Here is a 17,724-nt window from a genome sequence, read left to right as displayed (position 1 = left end):
TGCTGTACAGAAACCCAGCCTAAAACCCCAAAACAGCAAGCAATGCAGGTGTAGAAGCACGGTGGCTAGGAAAAACTCCCTAGAAAGGCCAAAACCTAGGAAGAAACCTAGAGAGGAACCAGGCTATGTGGGGTGTCCAGTCCTCTTCTGGCTCTACCTCCATATTATTATTTGACCTTTATTTAACCAGGCAAGTCAGTGAAGAACAAATCAAATCAAATCAAATGTATTTATATAGCCCTTCGTACATCAGCTGATATCTCAAAGTGCTGTACAGAAACCCAGCCTAAAACCCCCAAACAGCAAGCAATGCAGGTGTAGAAGCACGGTGGCTAGGAAAAACTCCCTAGAAAGGCAGGAAATGTCCTATGCATTATGTGGGTTAAATTAATACAAGTCCCATGACGGTAGTGACTGTTCATTACTGCTTATCTCTTATCAACCATCAGTTATTTATTTTACTTTAATAAAATATTTATATTATATTACATTTGTTTTATTTGATAACTTTATTATTAAGAGAGAGAGAGAGAGAGAGAGAGAGAGAGAGACAGAGAGAGGGAGAAAGAGAGGCAGAGACAGAGAGACAGAGAGAGACAGAGAGACAGAGGCAGAGAGAGAGACAGAGAGAGAGAGAGAGACAGAGAGAGACAGAGAGACAGAGGCAGAGAGAGAGACAGAGACAGAGAGAGAAAGAGAGACAGAGAGAGAGAGAGAGAGGGAGAGCGAGAGAGAGCGAGAGAGAGAGATAGAGGGGGAGACAGACAGACAGAGACAGACAGACAGACAGAAAGACAGACAGACAGACAGACAGACAGAGTGATACAGTAGTAGACATAATAACCTCGTAGTTTCTCTCTGATGCTGCCGTTCCAGGAGCTCTCCTGCAGCAGGGTGGCAGAGCGGGAGAAGATGTCTGTAGCGTGGGGCAGCAGCAGCTGGAGGTGCTTATGGAGCAGAGCCACACTGCTGGAGTTCTGGAGGTATTAAACACAGGGACAATGTTACTAACTAACTATTACTACTACTAGAGTTCTGGAGGTATTATAGACCAGGACAATGTTACTAACTAACTATTACTACTACTAGAGTTCTGGAGGTATTATAGACCAGGACAATGTTACTAACGAACTATTACTACTACTAGAGTTCTGGAGGTATTATAGACCAGGACAATGTTACTAACTAACTATTACTACTACTAGAGTTCTGGAGGTATTATAGACCAGGACAATGGTACTAACTAACTATTACTACTACTAGAGTTCTGGAGGTATTATAGACCAGGACAATGTTACTAACTAACTATTACTACTACTAGAGATCTGGAGGTATTATAGACCAGGACAATGTTACTAACTAACTATTACTACTACTAGAGTTCTGGAGGTATTATAGACCAGGACAATGTTACTAACTAACTATTACTACTACTAGAGTTCTGGAGGTATTATAGACCAGGACAATGTTACTAACTATTACTACTACTAGAGTTCTGGAGGTATTATAGACCAGGACAATGTTACTAACTATTACTATTACTACTACTAGAGTTCTGGAGGTATTATAGACCAGGACAATGTTACTAACTATTACTACTACTAGAGTTCTGGAGGTATTATAGACCAGGACAATGTTACTAACTAACTATTACTACTACTAGAGTTCTGGAGGTATTATAGACCAGGACAATGTTACTAACTATTACTACTACTAGAGTTCTGGAGGTATTATAGACCAGGACAATGTTACTAACTATTACTACTACTAGAGTTCTGGAGGTATTATAGACCAGGACAATGTTACTAACTATTACTACTACTAGAGTTCTGGAGGTATTATAGACCAGGACAATGTTACTAACTAACTATTACTACTACTAGAGTTCTGGAGGTATTATAGACCAGGACAATGTTACTAACTAACTATTACTATTACTAGAGTTCTGGAGGTATTATAGACCAGGACAATGTTACTAACTAACTATTACTACTACTAGAGTTCTGGAGGTATTATAGACCAGAACAATGTTACTAACTAACTATTACTACTACTAGAGTTCTGGAGGTATTATAGACCAGGACAATGTTACTAACTAACTATTACTACTACTAGAGTTCTGGAGGTATTATAGACCAGGACAATGTTACTAACTAACTATTACTACTACTAGAGTTGTGGAGGTATTATAGACCAGGACAATGTTACTAACTAACTATTACTACTACTAGAGTTCTGGAGGTATTATAGACCAGGACAATGTTACTAACTAACTATTACTACTACTAGAGTTCTGGAGGTATTATAGACCAGGACAATGTTACTAACTAACTATTACTACTACTAGAGTTCTGGAGGTATTATAGACCAGGACAATGTTACTAACTAACTATTACTACTACTAGAGTTCTGGAGGTATTATAGACCAGGACAATGTTACTAACTATTACTACTACTAGAGTTCTGGAGGTATTATAGACCAGGACAATGTTACTAACTATTACTACTACTAGAGTTCTGGAGGTATTATAGACCAGGACAATGTTACTAACTAACTATTACTATTACTAGAGTTCTGGAGGTATTATAGACCAGGACAATGTTACTAACTAACTATTACTATTACTAGAGTTCTGGAGGTATTATAGACCAGGACAATGTTACTAACTAACTATTACTACTACTAGAGTTCTGGAGGTATTATAGACCAGAACAATGTTACTAACTAACTATTACTATTACTAGAGTTCTGGAGGTTTATAGACCAGGACAATGTTACTAACTATTACTACTACTAGAGTTCTGGAGATATTATAGACCAGGACAATGTTACTAACTAACTATTACTACTACTAGAGTTCTGGAGGTATTATAGACCAGGACAATGTTACTAACTAACTATTACTACTACTAGAGTTCTGGAGGTATTATAGACCAGGACAATGTTACTAACTAACTATTACTACTACTAGAGTTCTGGAGGTATTATAGACCAGGACAATGTTACTAACTATTACTACTACTAAAGTTCTGGAGGTATTATAGACCAGGACCATGTTACTAACTAACTATTACTACTACTAGAGTTCTGGAGGTATTATAGACCAGGACAATGTTACTAACTAACTATTACTACTACTAGAGTTCTGGAGGTATTATAGACCAGGACAATGTTACTAACTATTACTACTACTAGAGTTCTGGAGGTATTATAGACCAGGACAATGTTACTAACTAACTATTACTACTACTAGAGTTCTGGAGGTATTATAGACCAGGACAATGTTACTAACTATTACTACTACTAGAGTTCTGGAGGTATTATAGACCAGGACAATGTTACTAACTATTACTACTACTAGAGTTCTGGAGGTATTATAGACCAGGACAATGTTACTAACTAACTATTACTACTACTAGAGTTCTGGAGGTATTATAGACCAGGACAATGTTACTAACTAACTATTACTACTACTAGAGTTCTGGAGGTATTATAGACCAGGACAATGTTAGTAACTAACTATTACTACTACTAGAGTTCTGGAGGTATTATAGACCAGGACAATGTTAGTAACTAACTATTACTACTACTAGAGTTCTGGAGGTATTATAGACCAGGACAATGTTACTAACTAACTATTACTACTACTAGAGTTCTGGAGGTATTATAGACCAGGACAATGTTACTAACTAACTATTACTACTACTAGAGTTCTGGAGGTATTAAACACAGGGACAATGTTACTAACTATTACTACTACTAGAGTTCTGGAGGTATTATAGACCAGAACAATGTTACTAACTATTACTATTACTAGAGTTCTGGAGGTATTATAGACCAGGACAATGTTACTAACTAACTATTACTACTACTAGAGTTCTGGAGGTATTATAGACGAGGACAATGTTACTAACTATTACTACTACTAGAGTTCTGGAGGTATTATAGACCAGGACAATGTTACTAACTAACTATTACTACTACTAGAGTTCTGGAGGTATTATAGACCAGGACAATGTTACTAACTAACTATTACTACTACTAGAGTTCTGGAGGTATTATAGACCAGGACAATGTTACTAACTATTACTATTACTAGAGTTCTGGAGGTATTATAGACCAGGACAATGTTACTAACTATTACTACTACTAGAGTTCTGGAGGCATTATAGACCAGGACAATGTTACTAACTATTACTACTACTAGAGTTCTGGAGGTATTATAGACCAGGACAATGTTACTAACTAACTATTACTACTACTAGAGTTCTGGAGGTATTATAGACCAGGACAATGTTACTAACTAACTATTACTACTACTAGAGTTCTGGAGGTATTAAACACAGGGACAATGTTACTAACTATTACTACTACTAGAGTTCTGGAGGTATTATAGACCAGAACAATGTTACTAACTATTACTATTACTAGAGTTCTGGAGGTATTATAGACCAGGACAATGTTACTAACTAACTATTACTACTACTAGAGTTCTGGAGGCATTATAGACCAGGACAATGTTACTAACTATTACTACTACTAGAGTTCTGGAGGTATTATAGACCAGGACAATGTTACTAACTAACTATTACTACTACTAGAGTTCTGGAGGTATTATAAACCAGGACAATGTTACTAACTAACTATTACTACTACTAGAGTTCTGGAGGTATTATAGACCAGGACAATGTTACTAACTAACTATTACTACTACTAGAGTTCTGGAGGTATTATAGACCAGGACAATGTTACTAACTATTACTACTACTAGAGTTCTGGAGGCATTATAGACCAGGACAATGTTACTAACTAACTATTACTACTACTAGAGTTCTGGAGGTATTATAGACCAGGACAATGTTACTAACTAACTATTACTACTACTAGAGTTCTGGAGGCATTATAGACCAGGACAATGTTACTAACTATTACTACTACTAGAGTTCTGGAGGTATTATAGACCAGGACAATGTTACTAACTAACTATTACTACTACTAGAGTTCTGGAGGTATTATAGACCAGGACAATGTTACTAACTATTACTATTACTAGAGTTCTGGAGGTATTATAGACCAGGACAATGTTACTAACTATTACTATTACTAGAGTTCTGGAGGTATTATAGACCAGGACAATGTTACTAACTAACTATTACTATTACTAGAGTTCTGGAGGTATTATAGACCAGGACAATGTTACTAACTATTACTACTACTAGAGTTCTGGAGGTATTATAGACCAGGACAATGTTACTAACTAACTATTACTACTACTAGAGTTCTGGAGGTATTATAGACCAGGACAATGTTACTAACTATTACTACTACTAGAGTTCTGGAGGTAATATAGACCAGGACAATGTTACTAACTATTACTATTACTAGAGTTCTGGAGGTATTATAGACCAGGACAATGTTACTAACTAACTATTACTACTACTAGAGTTCTGGAGGTATTATAGACCAGGACAATGTTACTAACTATTACTACTACTAGAGTTGTGGACACAAACATACGACAGAGACCGTCATAAACATTCATTAATAAAAACTCAAACCTGTTGCATAAAAGGTCTGCTTTGTCAAGCTTCAGCTCTGTAAATGGGATTGTGATGGTCACAGTATAGAATATCTGAGAAAACGTGTGTGTGTATGTGTGTGTGTGTGTGTGTGTGTGTGTGTGTGTGTGTGTGTGTGTGTGTGTGTGTGTGTGTGTGTGTATGCATGCCCAGTGTGTGTGTGTGTGTGTATGCATGCCCAGTGTGTGTGTGTGTGTGTGTATGCATGCCCAGTGTGTGTGTGTACCTCAGTAACACAGTTGATGTGGCAGTATGCCAGCAGTTGTTTCTGTAGGGAGCAGAGCAGCTCGTGGAGATGGGCCGGCTGACTGCTGTCTGATGAAGACGTTCCCTGGAGCAGCTTGTCACTGTTCTTCTCTAGTTCCCCAAACGCTTGGTCCTGCACACACACACACACACACACACACACAATGAATATCCAGGCAACAAGAGAGAGAAGCACAGATCTGCTACTTAATACCACCCAGGAGATAAACTAGCAGGGTAACAGCCACATCTACCACCCAGGAGATAAACTAGCAGGGTAACAGCCACATCTACCACCCAGGAGATAAACTAGCAGAGTAACAGCCACATCTACCACCCAGGAGATAAACTAGCAGGGTAACAGCCACATCTAACACCCAGGAGATAAACTAGATAAACTAACAGCTACATCTACCACCCAGGAGATAAACTAGCAGGGTAACAGCCACATCTACCACCCAGGAAATAAACTAGCAGGGTAACAGCCACATCTACCACCCAGGAGATAAACTAGCAGAGTAACAGCCACATCTACCACCCAGGAGATAAACTAGCAGGGTAACAGCCACATCTACCACCCAGGAGATAAACTAGATAAACTAACAGCTACATCTAACACCCAGGAGATAAACTAGCAAGGTAACAGCTACATCTACCACCCAGGAGATAAACTAGCAGGGTAACAGACACATCTACCACCCAGGAGATAAACTAGCAGGGTAACAGCTACATCTACCACCCAGGAGATAAACTAGCAGGGTAACAGACACATCTACTACCCAGGAGATAAACTAGCAGGGTAAGAGCTACATCTACCACCCAGGAGAAAGACTAGCAGGGTAACAGCTACATCTACCACCCAGGAGATAAACTAGCAGGGTAACAGCCACATCTACCACCCAGGAGATAAACTAGATAAACTAACAGCTACATCTACCACACAGGAGATAAACTAGTTAAACTAACAGCTACATCTACCACACAGGAGATAAACTAGCAGGGTAACAGCCACATATATCAATCACCCAGGAGAAAGACTCCCAGAGTAACAGCTACATCTACCACCCAGGAGAAAGACTAGCAGGGTAACAGCTACATCTACCACCCAGAAGAAAGACTAGCAGGGTAACAGCTACATCTACCACCCAGGAGAAAGACTCCCAGAGTAACAGCTACATCAGAAGCTAGATGAATTAGCAGAGTAACAGTCACATCAGAAGCTAGATAAATTAGCAGAGTAACAGCCACATCAGAAGCTAGATGAATTAGCAGGGTAACAGCTACATCAGAAGCTAGATAAATTAGCAGAGTAACAGTCACATCAGAAGCTAGATGAATTAGCAGAGTAACAGCCACATCAGAAGCTAGTTGAATTAGCAGGGTAACAGCTACATCAGAAGCTAGATGAATTAGCAGAGTAACAGTCACATCAGAAGCTAGATGAATTAGCAGGGTAACAGCTACATCAGAAGCTAGATGAATTAGCAGAGTAACAGCCACATCAGAAGCTAGATGAATTAGCAGGGTAATAGCTACATCAGAAACTAGATGAATTAGCAGAGTAACAGCCACATCAGAAGCTAGATGAATTAGCAGAGTAACAGCTACATCAGAAACTTGGATTGGAGTATCTGTCCATAGGACCACTTTAAGCTGTACACTCCACAGAGCTGGGCTTTACGGAAAAGTGGCCAGAAAAAAGCCATTGCTTAAAGAAAAAAATAAGAAAACACGATTTGGTGTTCGCCAAAAGGCATTTGGAAGACTCCCCAAAAATATGGAAGAAGGTACTCTGGTCAAATGAGACTAAAATGTAGCTTTTTGGCCATCAAGGAAAGCGCTATGTCTGGTGCAAACCCAACACCTCTCATCACCCCGAGAACGCCATCCCCACAATGTCTTGGAATGGCCCTGTCAAAGCCCAGAACTCAATCCAATTGAGAATCTGTGGTATGACTTAAAGATTGCTGTACATCAGCGGAACCCATCCGACTTGAACGAGCTGGAGCAGTTTTGCCTTGAAGAATTGGCAACAATCCCAGTTGCTAGATGTGCCAAGCTTATAGAGACATACCCCAAGAGACTTGCAGCTGTAATTGCTGCAAAAGGTGGCTCTACAAAATATTGACATTGGGAGGGTGAATAGTTATGAACGCTCAAGTTTTCAGTTGTCTTATTTCTTGTTTGTTTCACAATAAAAAATATTCAGCATTTTCAACGTGGTAGGCGTGTTGTGTAAATCAAATGATACAAACCCCCCAAAAAAATCTATTTTAATTTCAGGTTGAAAGGCAACAAAATAGGAAAAATGCCAAGGGGGGTGAATACTTTTGCAAGCCACTGTAAGACAGAATGATCTGGAACAACTAGGCTGCTTCTCTCCTCACCGTGTAGAAGCCCAGGTTCCTGAGCAGGGTCTTCATTAGGATCTCAGCCAGGTGTGTGTCAGGGTTGGTGCCGGGGGCTCCGTAGGAGGGGTCCAGGCCGCAGGAGGAGGCCAGGGCCTCGGGGGCCTCGGGGGGACAGCTGAACCCCAGGAGAGATGCTACGTGGGTGTGGTCCTGGAGCGAAGTCAGAATGATGTCCAGTTGCATCCTCTGGAAAACACAGGGTCAAGGGTCAGAGGTTAGAGGTCAGGGGTCAGAGGCAGGGACAGGATGCAGCTGAAGAGAGATACACAGAAGTCAGCTATCTATCTATGGCAGCATTTTGACCTGGGAACGTTTGGGGAGAAGCTTTTCTCAAACCTGCACTTCGTTTTATTTTGACATTTCTTTGTATATTGTAATCCAGAAAGATGATGCTGATTCATGAGTTTGACAGGCTGAGAAAAGCTTCCTGCCCGTCTGTCCCGACCCGACTCCCGACACGTTCATCACTATGAGACAGCTGGAGATTCAATTTGAATATTGAAACAATATTGCAAATGTCAGAGTGACAAACGGAAAGGTTTATACAAATCTCCGCTGTTGAAAACTAAATGTAGGACAATGTCTAGATGCTTTTTATAGCGGAGATCAGGTTTATAAATTGCCTGGCTGGGCTGACGAGACAGTGGATTGCGAAGTCAGATGGAACAGAGTAAAAAGGTATTTTAACATCATAGATTTATCCGGGGGCAACTTGTGGAATAGACCCCGGCTGGAATGCGGTTTTAACCAAATCAGCATTCAGGATTAGACCCACCTGTTATATAAAATAGCAATAAGGCACCTTGGGAGTTTGTGGTATATGGTCAATATACCACGGCTAAGGGCTGTGTCCAGGCACTCCGTGTTGCGTCATGACTAAGAACAGCCCATAGCCGTGCTATATTGACCATATACCACACTCCCTCGGGCCTTATTGCTTAAATAGAACTAGGGCCTTATTGACTAAATATAACTAGGGCCTTATTGACTAAATAGAACTAGGGCCTTATTGACTAAATAGAACTAGGGCCTTATTGCTTAAATAGAACTAGGGTCTTATTGACTAAATAGAACTAGGGCCTTATTGACTAAATAGAACTAGGGCCTTATTGACTAAATAGAACTAGGGCCTTATTGATATAGTCACAGGTAAATGGCATTGTTCAGACCAACGTGCAATACATCTATGTACTATACCTGTCCTTTGGACAGACTCTCCCATCTGTCAGGTCCCTGGGGCAGCAGGGAGTGGAGAAGCTCCATCCTCTCTCTCAGAGGAGGTAACAGCATAGTGGCCCCCACAGACAGAGTCTCAATCACAGCCTAGAGAAAACAGAGATGGGTCAACACAACAGAGACACAGTAATAGAGCCTGACAACACAGAGACACAGTGTCAGAGCCCGACAACACAGAGACACAGGGTTAGAGCCTGACAACACAGAGACACAGTGTTAGAGCCTGACAACACAACACAGTGTTAGAGCCCAACAACACAACACAGTGTTAGAGCCCGACAACACAACACAGTGTTAGAGCCCGACAACACAACACAGTGTTAGAGCCCGACAACACAGTGTTAGAGCCCGACAACACAACACAGTGTCAGAGCCTGACAACACAACAGTGTTAGAGCCCAACAACACAGTGTTAGAGCCCGACAACACAACACAGTGTTAGAGCCCGACAACACAACACAGTGTTAGAGCCCGACAACACAGTGTTAGAGCCTGACAACACAGTGTTAGCGTCTCAAACACAGCCTGATTACACAGAGATGTCCCACAAACTCAGATTTTCGTACCACAGGCCCCCAACAGACAGTGTTTCAAACACAGTCTGGCATAAACAACAACAGCACCACACAATGAGAGGAGATAACAGCTTGACTATCCATCTCAATCCCAGCCTGACAACCAAAACACACAATGAGAGGAGACAACAGCTTGACTATCGATCTCAATCCCAGCCTGACAACCAAAACACACAATGAGAAGAGACAACAGCTTGACTATCCATCTCAATCCCAGCCTGACAACCAAAACACACAATGAGAGGAGACAACAGCTTGACTATCGATCTCAATCCCAGCCTGACAACCAAAACACACAATGAGAAGAGACAACAGCTTGACTATCGATCTCAATCCCAGCCTGACAACCAAAACACACAATGAGAGGAGACAACAGCTTGACTATCGATCTCAATCCCAGCCTGACAACCAAAACACACAATGAGAGGAGACAACAGCTTGACTATCGATCTCAATCCCAGCCTGACAACCAAAACACACAATGAGAGGAGACAACAGCTTGACTATCCATCTCAATCCCAGCCTGACAACCAAAACACACAATGAGAAGAGACAACAGCTTGACTATCGATCTCAATCCCAGCCTGACAACCAAAACACACAATGAGAGGAGACAACAGCTTGACTATCCATCTCAATCCCAGCCTGACAACCAAAACACACAACGAGAGGAGACAACAGCTTGACTATCCATCTCAATCCCAGCCTGACAACCAAAACACACAATGAGAGGAGACAACAGCTTGACTATCCATCTCAATCCCAGCCTGACAACCAAAACACACAATGAGAGGAGACAACAGCTTGACTATCGATCTCAATCCCAGCCTGACAACCAAAACACACAATGAGAGGAGACAACAGCTTGACTATCGATCTCAATCCCAGCCTGACAACCAAAACACACAATGAGAGGAGACAACAGCTTGACTATCGATCTCAATCCCAGCCTGACAACCAAAACACAGCGACACTGGGTTTGGCTCAGAGACAAAACCCCAACGGCTCAGGGACCTGGCAAATAGTCAAGTTCAGACCAGTTAGTCAACAGATTGTGCCTTGTTGCTTCACATATCCAGAGTCCATATTGTCATCACTAGTCTGAAAGGTAATGTTGTCCAGTAAGTAGAGATGTAGTGTTTTGAGGGTTTATAGTTAAATCTATATTGTTACCATTCGGACTGTATATATTACCATTCGGACTGTATACAGACACCCTTCAAAGGAGCAGCTGATCTAGTGGTTACTGTGTGAGCCGGTGTTCACCTCTTGGATCTCATCAGGAACAGAGGAATCCATCAGTCTGAAGAGAAGGTTCCGGAGGGGGCGGGCCTGTCGCCCTAGGATACTGGTGGCCACTCCCCCGGCCAGAGCCAAAGCCAGGTGATTGGACAGCAGTCGAAGGCAGAGTTTCAGGAAGTTGTGATGCTCCCTGTAATGAAGTGGTATGTCAGAGTGTTATGATACTGTCTTGATAAGACAGAAGACGAAGCCCAGCAGAAAGGCAATGCAACGGTTTTCATTGATTGTAGTAAATCAGTAAAATGCTACAGAATGTATAGTTGAAGTGGGAAGTTTACATACACCTTAGCCAAATACATTTAAACTCAGTTTTTCACAATTCCAGACATTTAATCCTAGTAAAAAATCCCTGTTTAAGGTCAGTTAGGATCACCACTTCATTTTCAGAATGTGAAATGTCAGAATAATAGTAGAGAATGATTTATTTCAGCTTTTATTTCTTTCATCACATTCCCAGTGGGTCAGAAGTTTACATACACTCAAACCTTATTGTGTTTTCGTGGTCTTACGGGACCGTTAATGCCTCAGATGAATAGTCAGCGTGGTGGAGGCTGCTGTCATTTCACGTCTTCAGGACGGAATGTTTAGAATGAATGGAACCCCACTAAACACATTGTATCTATGAGCTGTTCCCTGTAGGGTTCCCTGTAGGGTTCCCTGAGGTGCCTGCAGTACCAGTACCTACCTGGAGGAGGGGAAGGGGAGGGGTGGCACCTCGCTGTTGATGCCGTCACAGTAGCGCTCTAGGAAGGAACGCAGGTGAGAGAAGGTGCTTTCTTCCAGGTCCACACAGTAGGGTCTGTGCCACGCTACCACCTGTCTGTCGACCAATTAAAACACAACAATATTATCATCTCATAGGGTCTGTGCCACGCTACCACCTGTCTGTTGACCTGTCTGTCGACCAATTAAAACACAACAATATTATCATCTCATATGTCTGTCTGTGTGTGTGTGTGTGTGTGTGTGTGTGTGTGTGTGTGTGTGTGTGTGTGTGTGAACAGTTTGTGTGTGTGTGTGTGTGTGTGTACAGTAGGAACAGTCCCCACTGACCCCCTGCAGGTCTGAAGTCCAGGGTTGTGGTGCAGCAGACTCAGCGTTCCACATAGAAGCACCATGGATAGAGATGGGACTGGGATGGGGGGGTGGGACTGGGATGGGACTGGGATGGGGGGGTGGGACTGGAATGGGGGGGTTGGGACTGGAATGGGGGGGTTGGGACTGGGATGGGGGTGGGACTGGGATGGGGGGTTGGACTGGGATGGGGGGTGGGACTGGGATGGGGGTTGGGACTGGGATGGGGGGTTGGACTGGGATGGGGGGTGGGACTGGGATGGGGGTTGGGACTGGGATGGGGGGGTTGGGACTGGGATAGGGTGGTGGGACTGGGATGGGGGTTGGGACTGGGATGGGGGGGTTGGGACTGGGATGGGGGGTGGGACTGGGATGGGGGGGTTGGGACTGGGATGGGGGGGTTGGGACTGGGATGGGGGTTGGGACTGGGATGGGGTGTGGGACTGGGATGGGGGTGTTGGGATGGGATGGGGAGGTGGGACTGGGATGGGGGGTGGGACTGGGATGGGACTGGGATGGGGGGGTGGGACTGGGATGGGGGATGGGACTGGGATGGGGGGTGGGACTGGGATTGGTAGATGGGACTGGGATGGGACTGGGATGGGGGGGTGGGACTGGGATGGGGGTTGGGACTGGGATGGGACTGGAATGGGACTGGGACTGGGTTGGGACTGGGATGGGGGGTTAGGACTGGGATGGGGGGGGTTAGGACTGGGATGGGGGGTTGGGACTGGGATGGGGGGTGGGACTGGGATGGGACTGGAATGGGACTGGGATGGGGGTTGGGACTGGGACTGGGATGGGACTGGGATGGGGGGTTAGGACTGGGATGGGGGGGTGGACTGGGATGGGACTGGGATGGGGGGATGGGGGTTGGTACTGGGATGGGGGGTGGGACTGGGATGGGACTGGAATGGGACTGGGATGGGGTTGGGACTGGGACTAGGATGGGACTGGGATGGGGGGGTGGGACTGGGATGGCACTGGGATGGGGGGGTGGGACTGGGATGCGGGGATGGGGGTTGGTACTGGGATGGGACTGGGATGGGGGGTGGGACTGGGATGCGGGGATGGGACTGGGATGGGGGGGTGGGACTGGGATGGGGGGTGGGACTGGGTTGGGGGGATGGGGATGAGACTGGGATTTGGGGGTGGGACTGGGATGGGGGGGTTGGGACGGGACTGGGATGGGGGCTTTGGGACGGGACTGGGATGGGGGGGTTGGGACTGGGATGGGGGACTGGGATGGGGGGGGTACTGGGATGGGGGCAGACCTCAGAAGACCATGGATCTGTACCTGTCCCTGGGCAGAGTGGTCCATGCCAGGCTGTGTGTTCAACATTATATGTTTCTATACTGACCTGTCCCTGGGCATCATGTCTCTTCTAAATGCTATATTTCTATACTGACATGTCTCTGGGCATCGTGTCCCTTCTAAATGCTATATTTCTATACTGACATGTCTCTGGGCATCGTGTCTCTTCTAAATGCTATATTTCTATACTGACCTGTCCCTGGGTATCGTCTCACTTCTAAATGCTATATTTCTATACTGACCTGTCCCTGGGCATCGTGTCTCTTCTAAATGCTATATTTCTATACTGACCTGTCCCTGGGCACCATGTCTCTTCTACATGCTATACAGTGCCTTGCGAAAGTATTCGGCCCCCTTGAACTTTGCGACCTTTTGCCACATTTCAGGCTTCAAACATAAAGATATAAAACTGTATTTTTTTGTGAAGAATCAACAACAAGTGGGACACAATCATGAAGTGGAACGACATTTATTGGATATTTCAAACTTTTTTAACAAATCAAAAACTGAAAAATTGGGCGTGCAAAATTATTCAGCCCCTTTACTTTCAGTGCAGCAAACTCTCTCCAGAAGTTTAGTGAGGATCTCTGAATGATCCAATGTTGACCTAAATGACTAATGATGATAAATACAATCCACCTGTGTGTAATCAAGTCTCCGTATAAATGCACCTGCACTGTGATAGTCTCAGAGGTCCGTTAAAAGCGCAGAGAGCATCATGAAGAACAAGGAACACACCAGGCAGGTCCGAGATACTGTTGTGAAGAAGTTTAAAGCCGGATTTGGATACAAAAAGATTTCCCAAGCTTTAAACATCCCAAGGAGCACTGTGCAAGTGATAATATTGAAATGGAAGGAGTATCAGACCACTGCAAATCTACCAAGACCTGGCCGTCCCTCTAAACTTTCAGCTCATACAAGGAGAAGACTGATCAGAGATGCAGCCAAGAGGCCCATGAACACTCTGGATGAACTGCAGAGATCTACAGCTGAGGTGGGAGACTCTGTCCATAGGACAACAATCAGTCGTATATTGCACAAATCTGGCCTTTATGGAAGAGTGGCAAGAAGAAAGCCATTTCTTAAAGATATCCATAAAAAGTGTTGTTTAAAGTTTGCCACAAGCCACCTGGGAGACACACCAAACATGTGGAAGAAGGTGCTCTGGTCAGATGAAACCCAAAATTGAACTTTTTGGCAACAATGCAAAACGTTATGTTTGGCGTAAAAGCAACACAGCTCATCACCCTGAACACACCATCCCCACTCTCAAACATGGTGGTGGCAGCATCATGGTTTGGGCCTGCTTTTCTTCAGCAGGGACAGGGAAGATGGTTAAAATTGATGGGAAGATGGATGGAGCCAAATACAGGACCATTCTGGAAGAAAACCTGATGGAGTCTGCAAAAGACCTGAGACTTGGACGGAGATTTGTCTTCCAACAAGACAATGATCCAAAACATAAAGCAAAATCTACAATGGAATGGTTCAATAATAAACATATCCAGGTGTTAGAATGGCCAAGTCAAAGTCCAGACCTGAATCCAATCGAGAATCTGGGGAAAGAACTGAAAACTGCTGTTCACAAATGCTCTCCATCCAACCTCACTGAGCTCGAGCTGTTTTGCAAGGAGGAATGGGAAAAATGTTCAGTCTCTCGAAGTGCAAAACTGATAGAGACATACCCCAAGCGACTTACAGCTGTAATCGCAGCAAAAGGTGGCGCTACAAAGTATTAACTTAAGGGGGCTGAATAATTTTGCACGCCCAATTTTTCAGTTTTTGATTTGTTAAAAAAGTTTGAAATATCCAATAAATGTCATTCCACTTCATGATTGTGTCCCACTTGTTGTTGATTCTTCACAAATAAATACAGTTTTATATCTTTATGTTTGAAGCCTGAAATGTGGCAAAAGGTCGCAAAGTTCAAGGGGGCCGAATACTTTCGCAAGGCACTGTATTTCTATACTGACCTGTCCCTGGGCATCGTGTCTCTTCTAAATGCTATATTTTTATACTGACCTGTCCCTGGGCACCATGTCTCTTCTATATTTCTATACTGACCTGTCCCTGGGCACCGTGTCTCTTCTACATGCTATATTTCTATGCGTTCCGGTAGCAGGACCAACCTGTCCCTGGGCAGAGCGGTCCATGCCAGGCTGTGGGAGGTACCAGCTGAGATCTGTTGGATGACCACACCGTCCAGACCAACCACCTTCTTCGGCTTGGTGATGGGACCAGTAGAGTTACCCTGGCCACACTGACCCATGGAGTTGTTACCCCACGCATACACCTCATTGTCTAGGTGGAGGAGAGACAGAGAGACGAGAGGAAAAATAGACATCAAGTTGATTTAATCATCCAATCACAGGAACATTTTGGGATGTTACGATGTGGTTTAAAATGTGGTGTGAGATTAAGAAGTGAGATGAAGAAATAAGATTAAGAAGTGAGATTAAAAAGTGAGATGAAGAAATAAGATTAAGAAGTGAGATGAAGAAGTGAGATTAAGAAGTGAGATGAAGAAGTGAGATTAAGAAGTGAGATGAAGAAGTGAGATGAAGAAGTGAGATGAAGAAGTGAGATGAAGAAGTGAGATGAAGAAGTGAGATTAAGAAGTGAGATGAAGAAGTGAGATGAAGAAGTGAGATTAAGAAGTGAGATGAAGAAGTGAGATGAAGAAGTGAGATGAAGAAATAAGATTAAGAAGTGAGATGAAGAAGTGAGATGAAGAAGTGAGATTAAGAAGTGAGATGAAGAAGTGAGATGAAGAAGTGAGATGAAGAAGTGAGATGAAGAAGTGAGATTAAGAAGTGAGATGAAGAAGTGAGATTAAGAAGTGAGATGAAGAAGTGAGATGAAGAAATGAGATGAAGAAGTGAGATGAAGAAGTGAGATGAAGAAGTGAGATTAAGAAGTGAGATGAAGAAGTGAGATGAAGAAGTGAGATTAAGAAGTGAGATGAAGAAGTGAGATTAAGAAGTGAGATGAAGAAGTGAGATGAAGAAGTGAGATGAAGAAGTGAGATTAAGAAGTGAGATGAAGAAGTGAGATGAAGAAGTGAGATGAAGAAGTGAGATTAAGAAGTGAGATTAAGAAGTGAGATGAAGAAGTGAGATTAAGAAGTGAGATGAAGAAGTGAGATGAAGAAGTGAGATGAAGAAGTGAGATGAAGAAATAAGATTAAGAAGTGAGATGAAGAAGTGAGATTAAGAAGTGAGATTAAAAAGTGAGATGAAGAAGTGAGATTAAGAAGTGAGATTAAGAAGTGAGATTAAGAAGTGAGATTAAGAAGTGAGATGAAGAAGTGAGATTAAGAAGTGAGATGAAGAAGTGAGATTAAGAAGTGAGATTAAAAAGTGAGATGAAGAAGTGAGATTAAGAAGTGAGATGAAGAAGTGAGATGAAGAAGTGAGATTAAGAAGTGAGATTAAGAAGTGAGATGAAGAAGTGAGATTAAGAAGTGAGATGAAGAAGTGACATGAAGAAGTGAGATGAAGAAATAAGATTAGTAACTGGTGAAATGTGTATGTGGTCATAAGAATCTCCCCTTTCAGAAACAAGAGCATATATGATTTATCCTGTTTGAACTTTACAGATAAACAAGATAATCTCTAGTAAAACAGTTGAAGCAGGATAAGTCAATACTACCCCACTTCTAGCTCTCTCCAGGTACTGTGTTGAACTTGTGGTTAGAGGCTGCTGTTTTACTGTGGGCTGGGCTGGTGGTTACTGCTGCTGCCTGGGCTGGGCTGGTGGTTACTGCTGCTACCTGGGCTGGTGGTTACTGCTGCTGCCTTTTCATGTCTCTGTCCAATAAACTGGACAAATCCTTTACTGTCTCTCTGTCTCTGTCCAATAAACTGGACAAATCCTTTACTGTCTCTCTGTCTCTGTCCAATAAACTGGACAAATCCTTTACTGTCTCTCTGTCTCTGTCCAATAAACTGGACAAATCCTTTACTGTCTCTCTGTCTCAGTCCAA

At 43.1% G+C, this 17,724-nt stretch overlaps 1 protein-coding gene across 1 annotated transcript in view; it reads right to left on the bottom strand.

The window, feature by feature from the left end:
* Positions 1 to 17,724, bottom strand: part of LOC139385215 (probable E3 ubiquitin-protein ligase HERC1) — a 230,863-nt gene that overhangs the window by 175,267 nt on the left and 37,872 nt on the right. Inside the window, exons 11-17 of the mRNA XM_071130328.1 lie at positions 15,869 to 16,040; positions 12,036 to 12,170; positions 11,315 to 11,480; positions 9,435 to 9,560; positions 8,214 to 8,423; positions 5,807 to 5,959; positions 845 to 977 (exon numbers count right to left, since the gene is read on the bottom strand). Of these exons, the coding sequence (XP_070986429.1) occupies positions 845 to 977; positions 5,807 to 5,959; positions 8,214 to 8,423; positions 9,435 to 9,560; positions 11,315 to 11,480; positions 12,036 to 12,170; positions 15,869 to 16,040 (1,095 nt within the window). The remainder of the gene's footprint in view (positions 1 to 844; positions 978 to 5,806; positions 5,960 to 8,213; positions 8,424 to 9,434; positions 9,561 to 11,314; positions 11,481 to 12,035; positions 12,171 to 15,868; positions 16,041 to 17,724) is intronic.

This window comes from Oncorhynchus clarkii, chromosome 26 (genome assembly GCF_045791955.1).
Source record: "Oncorhynchus clarkii lewisi isolate Uvic-CL-2024 chromosome 26, UVic_Ocla_1.0, whole genome shotgun sequence".
Taxonomy (NCBI): Eukaryota; Metazoa; Chordata; class Actinopteri; order Salmoniformes; family Salmonidae; genus Oncorhynchus; species Oncorhynchus clarkii.
Note: the sequence above shows the minus strand (reverse complement) of the source record. Positions and strands in the feature narration are given on the sequence as shown.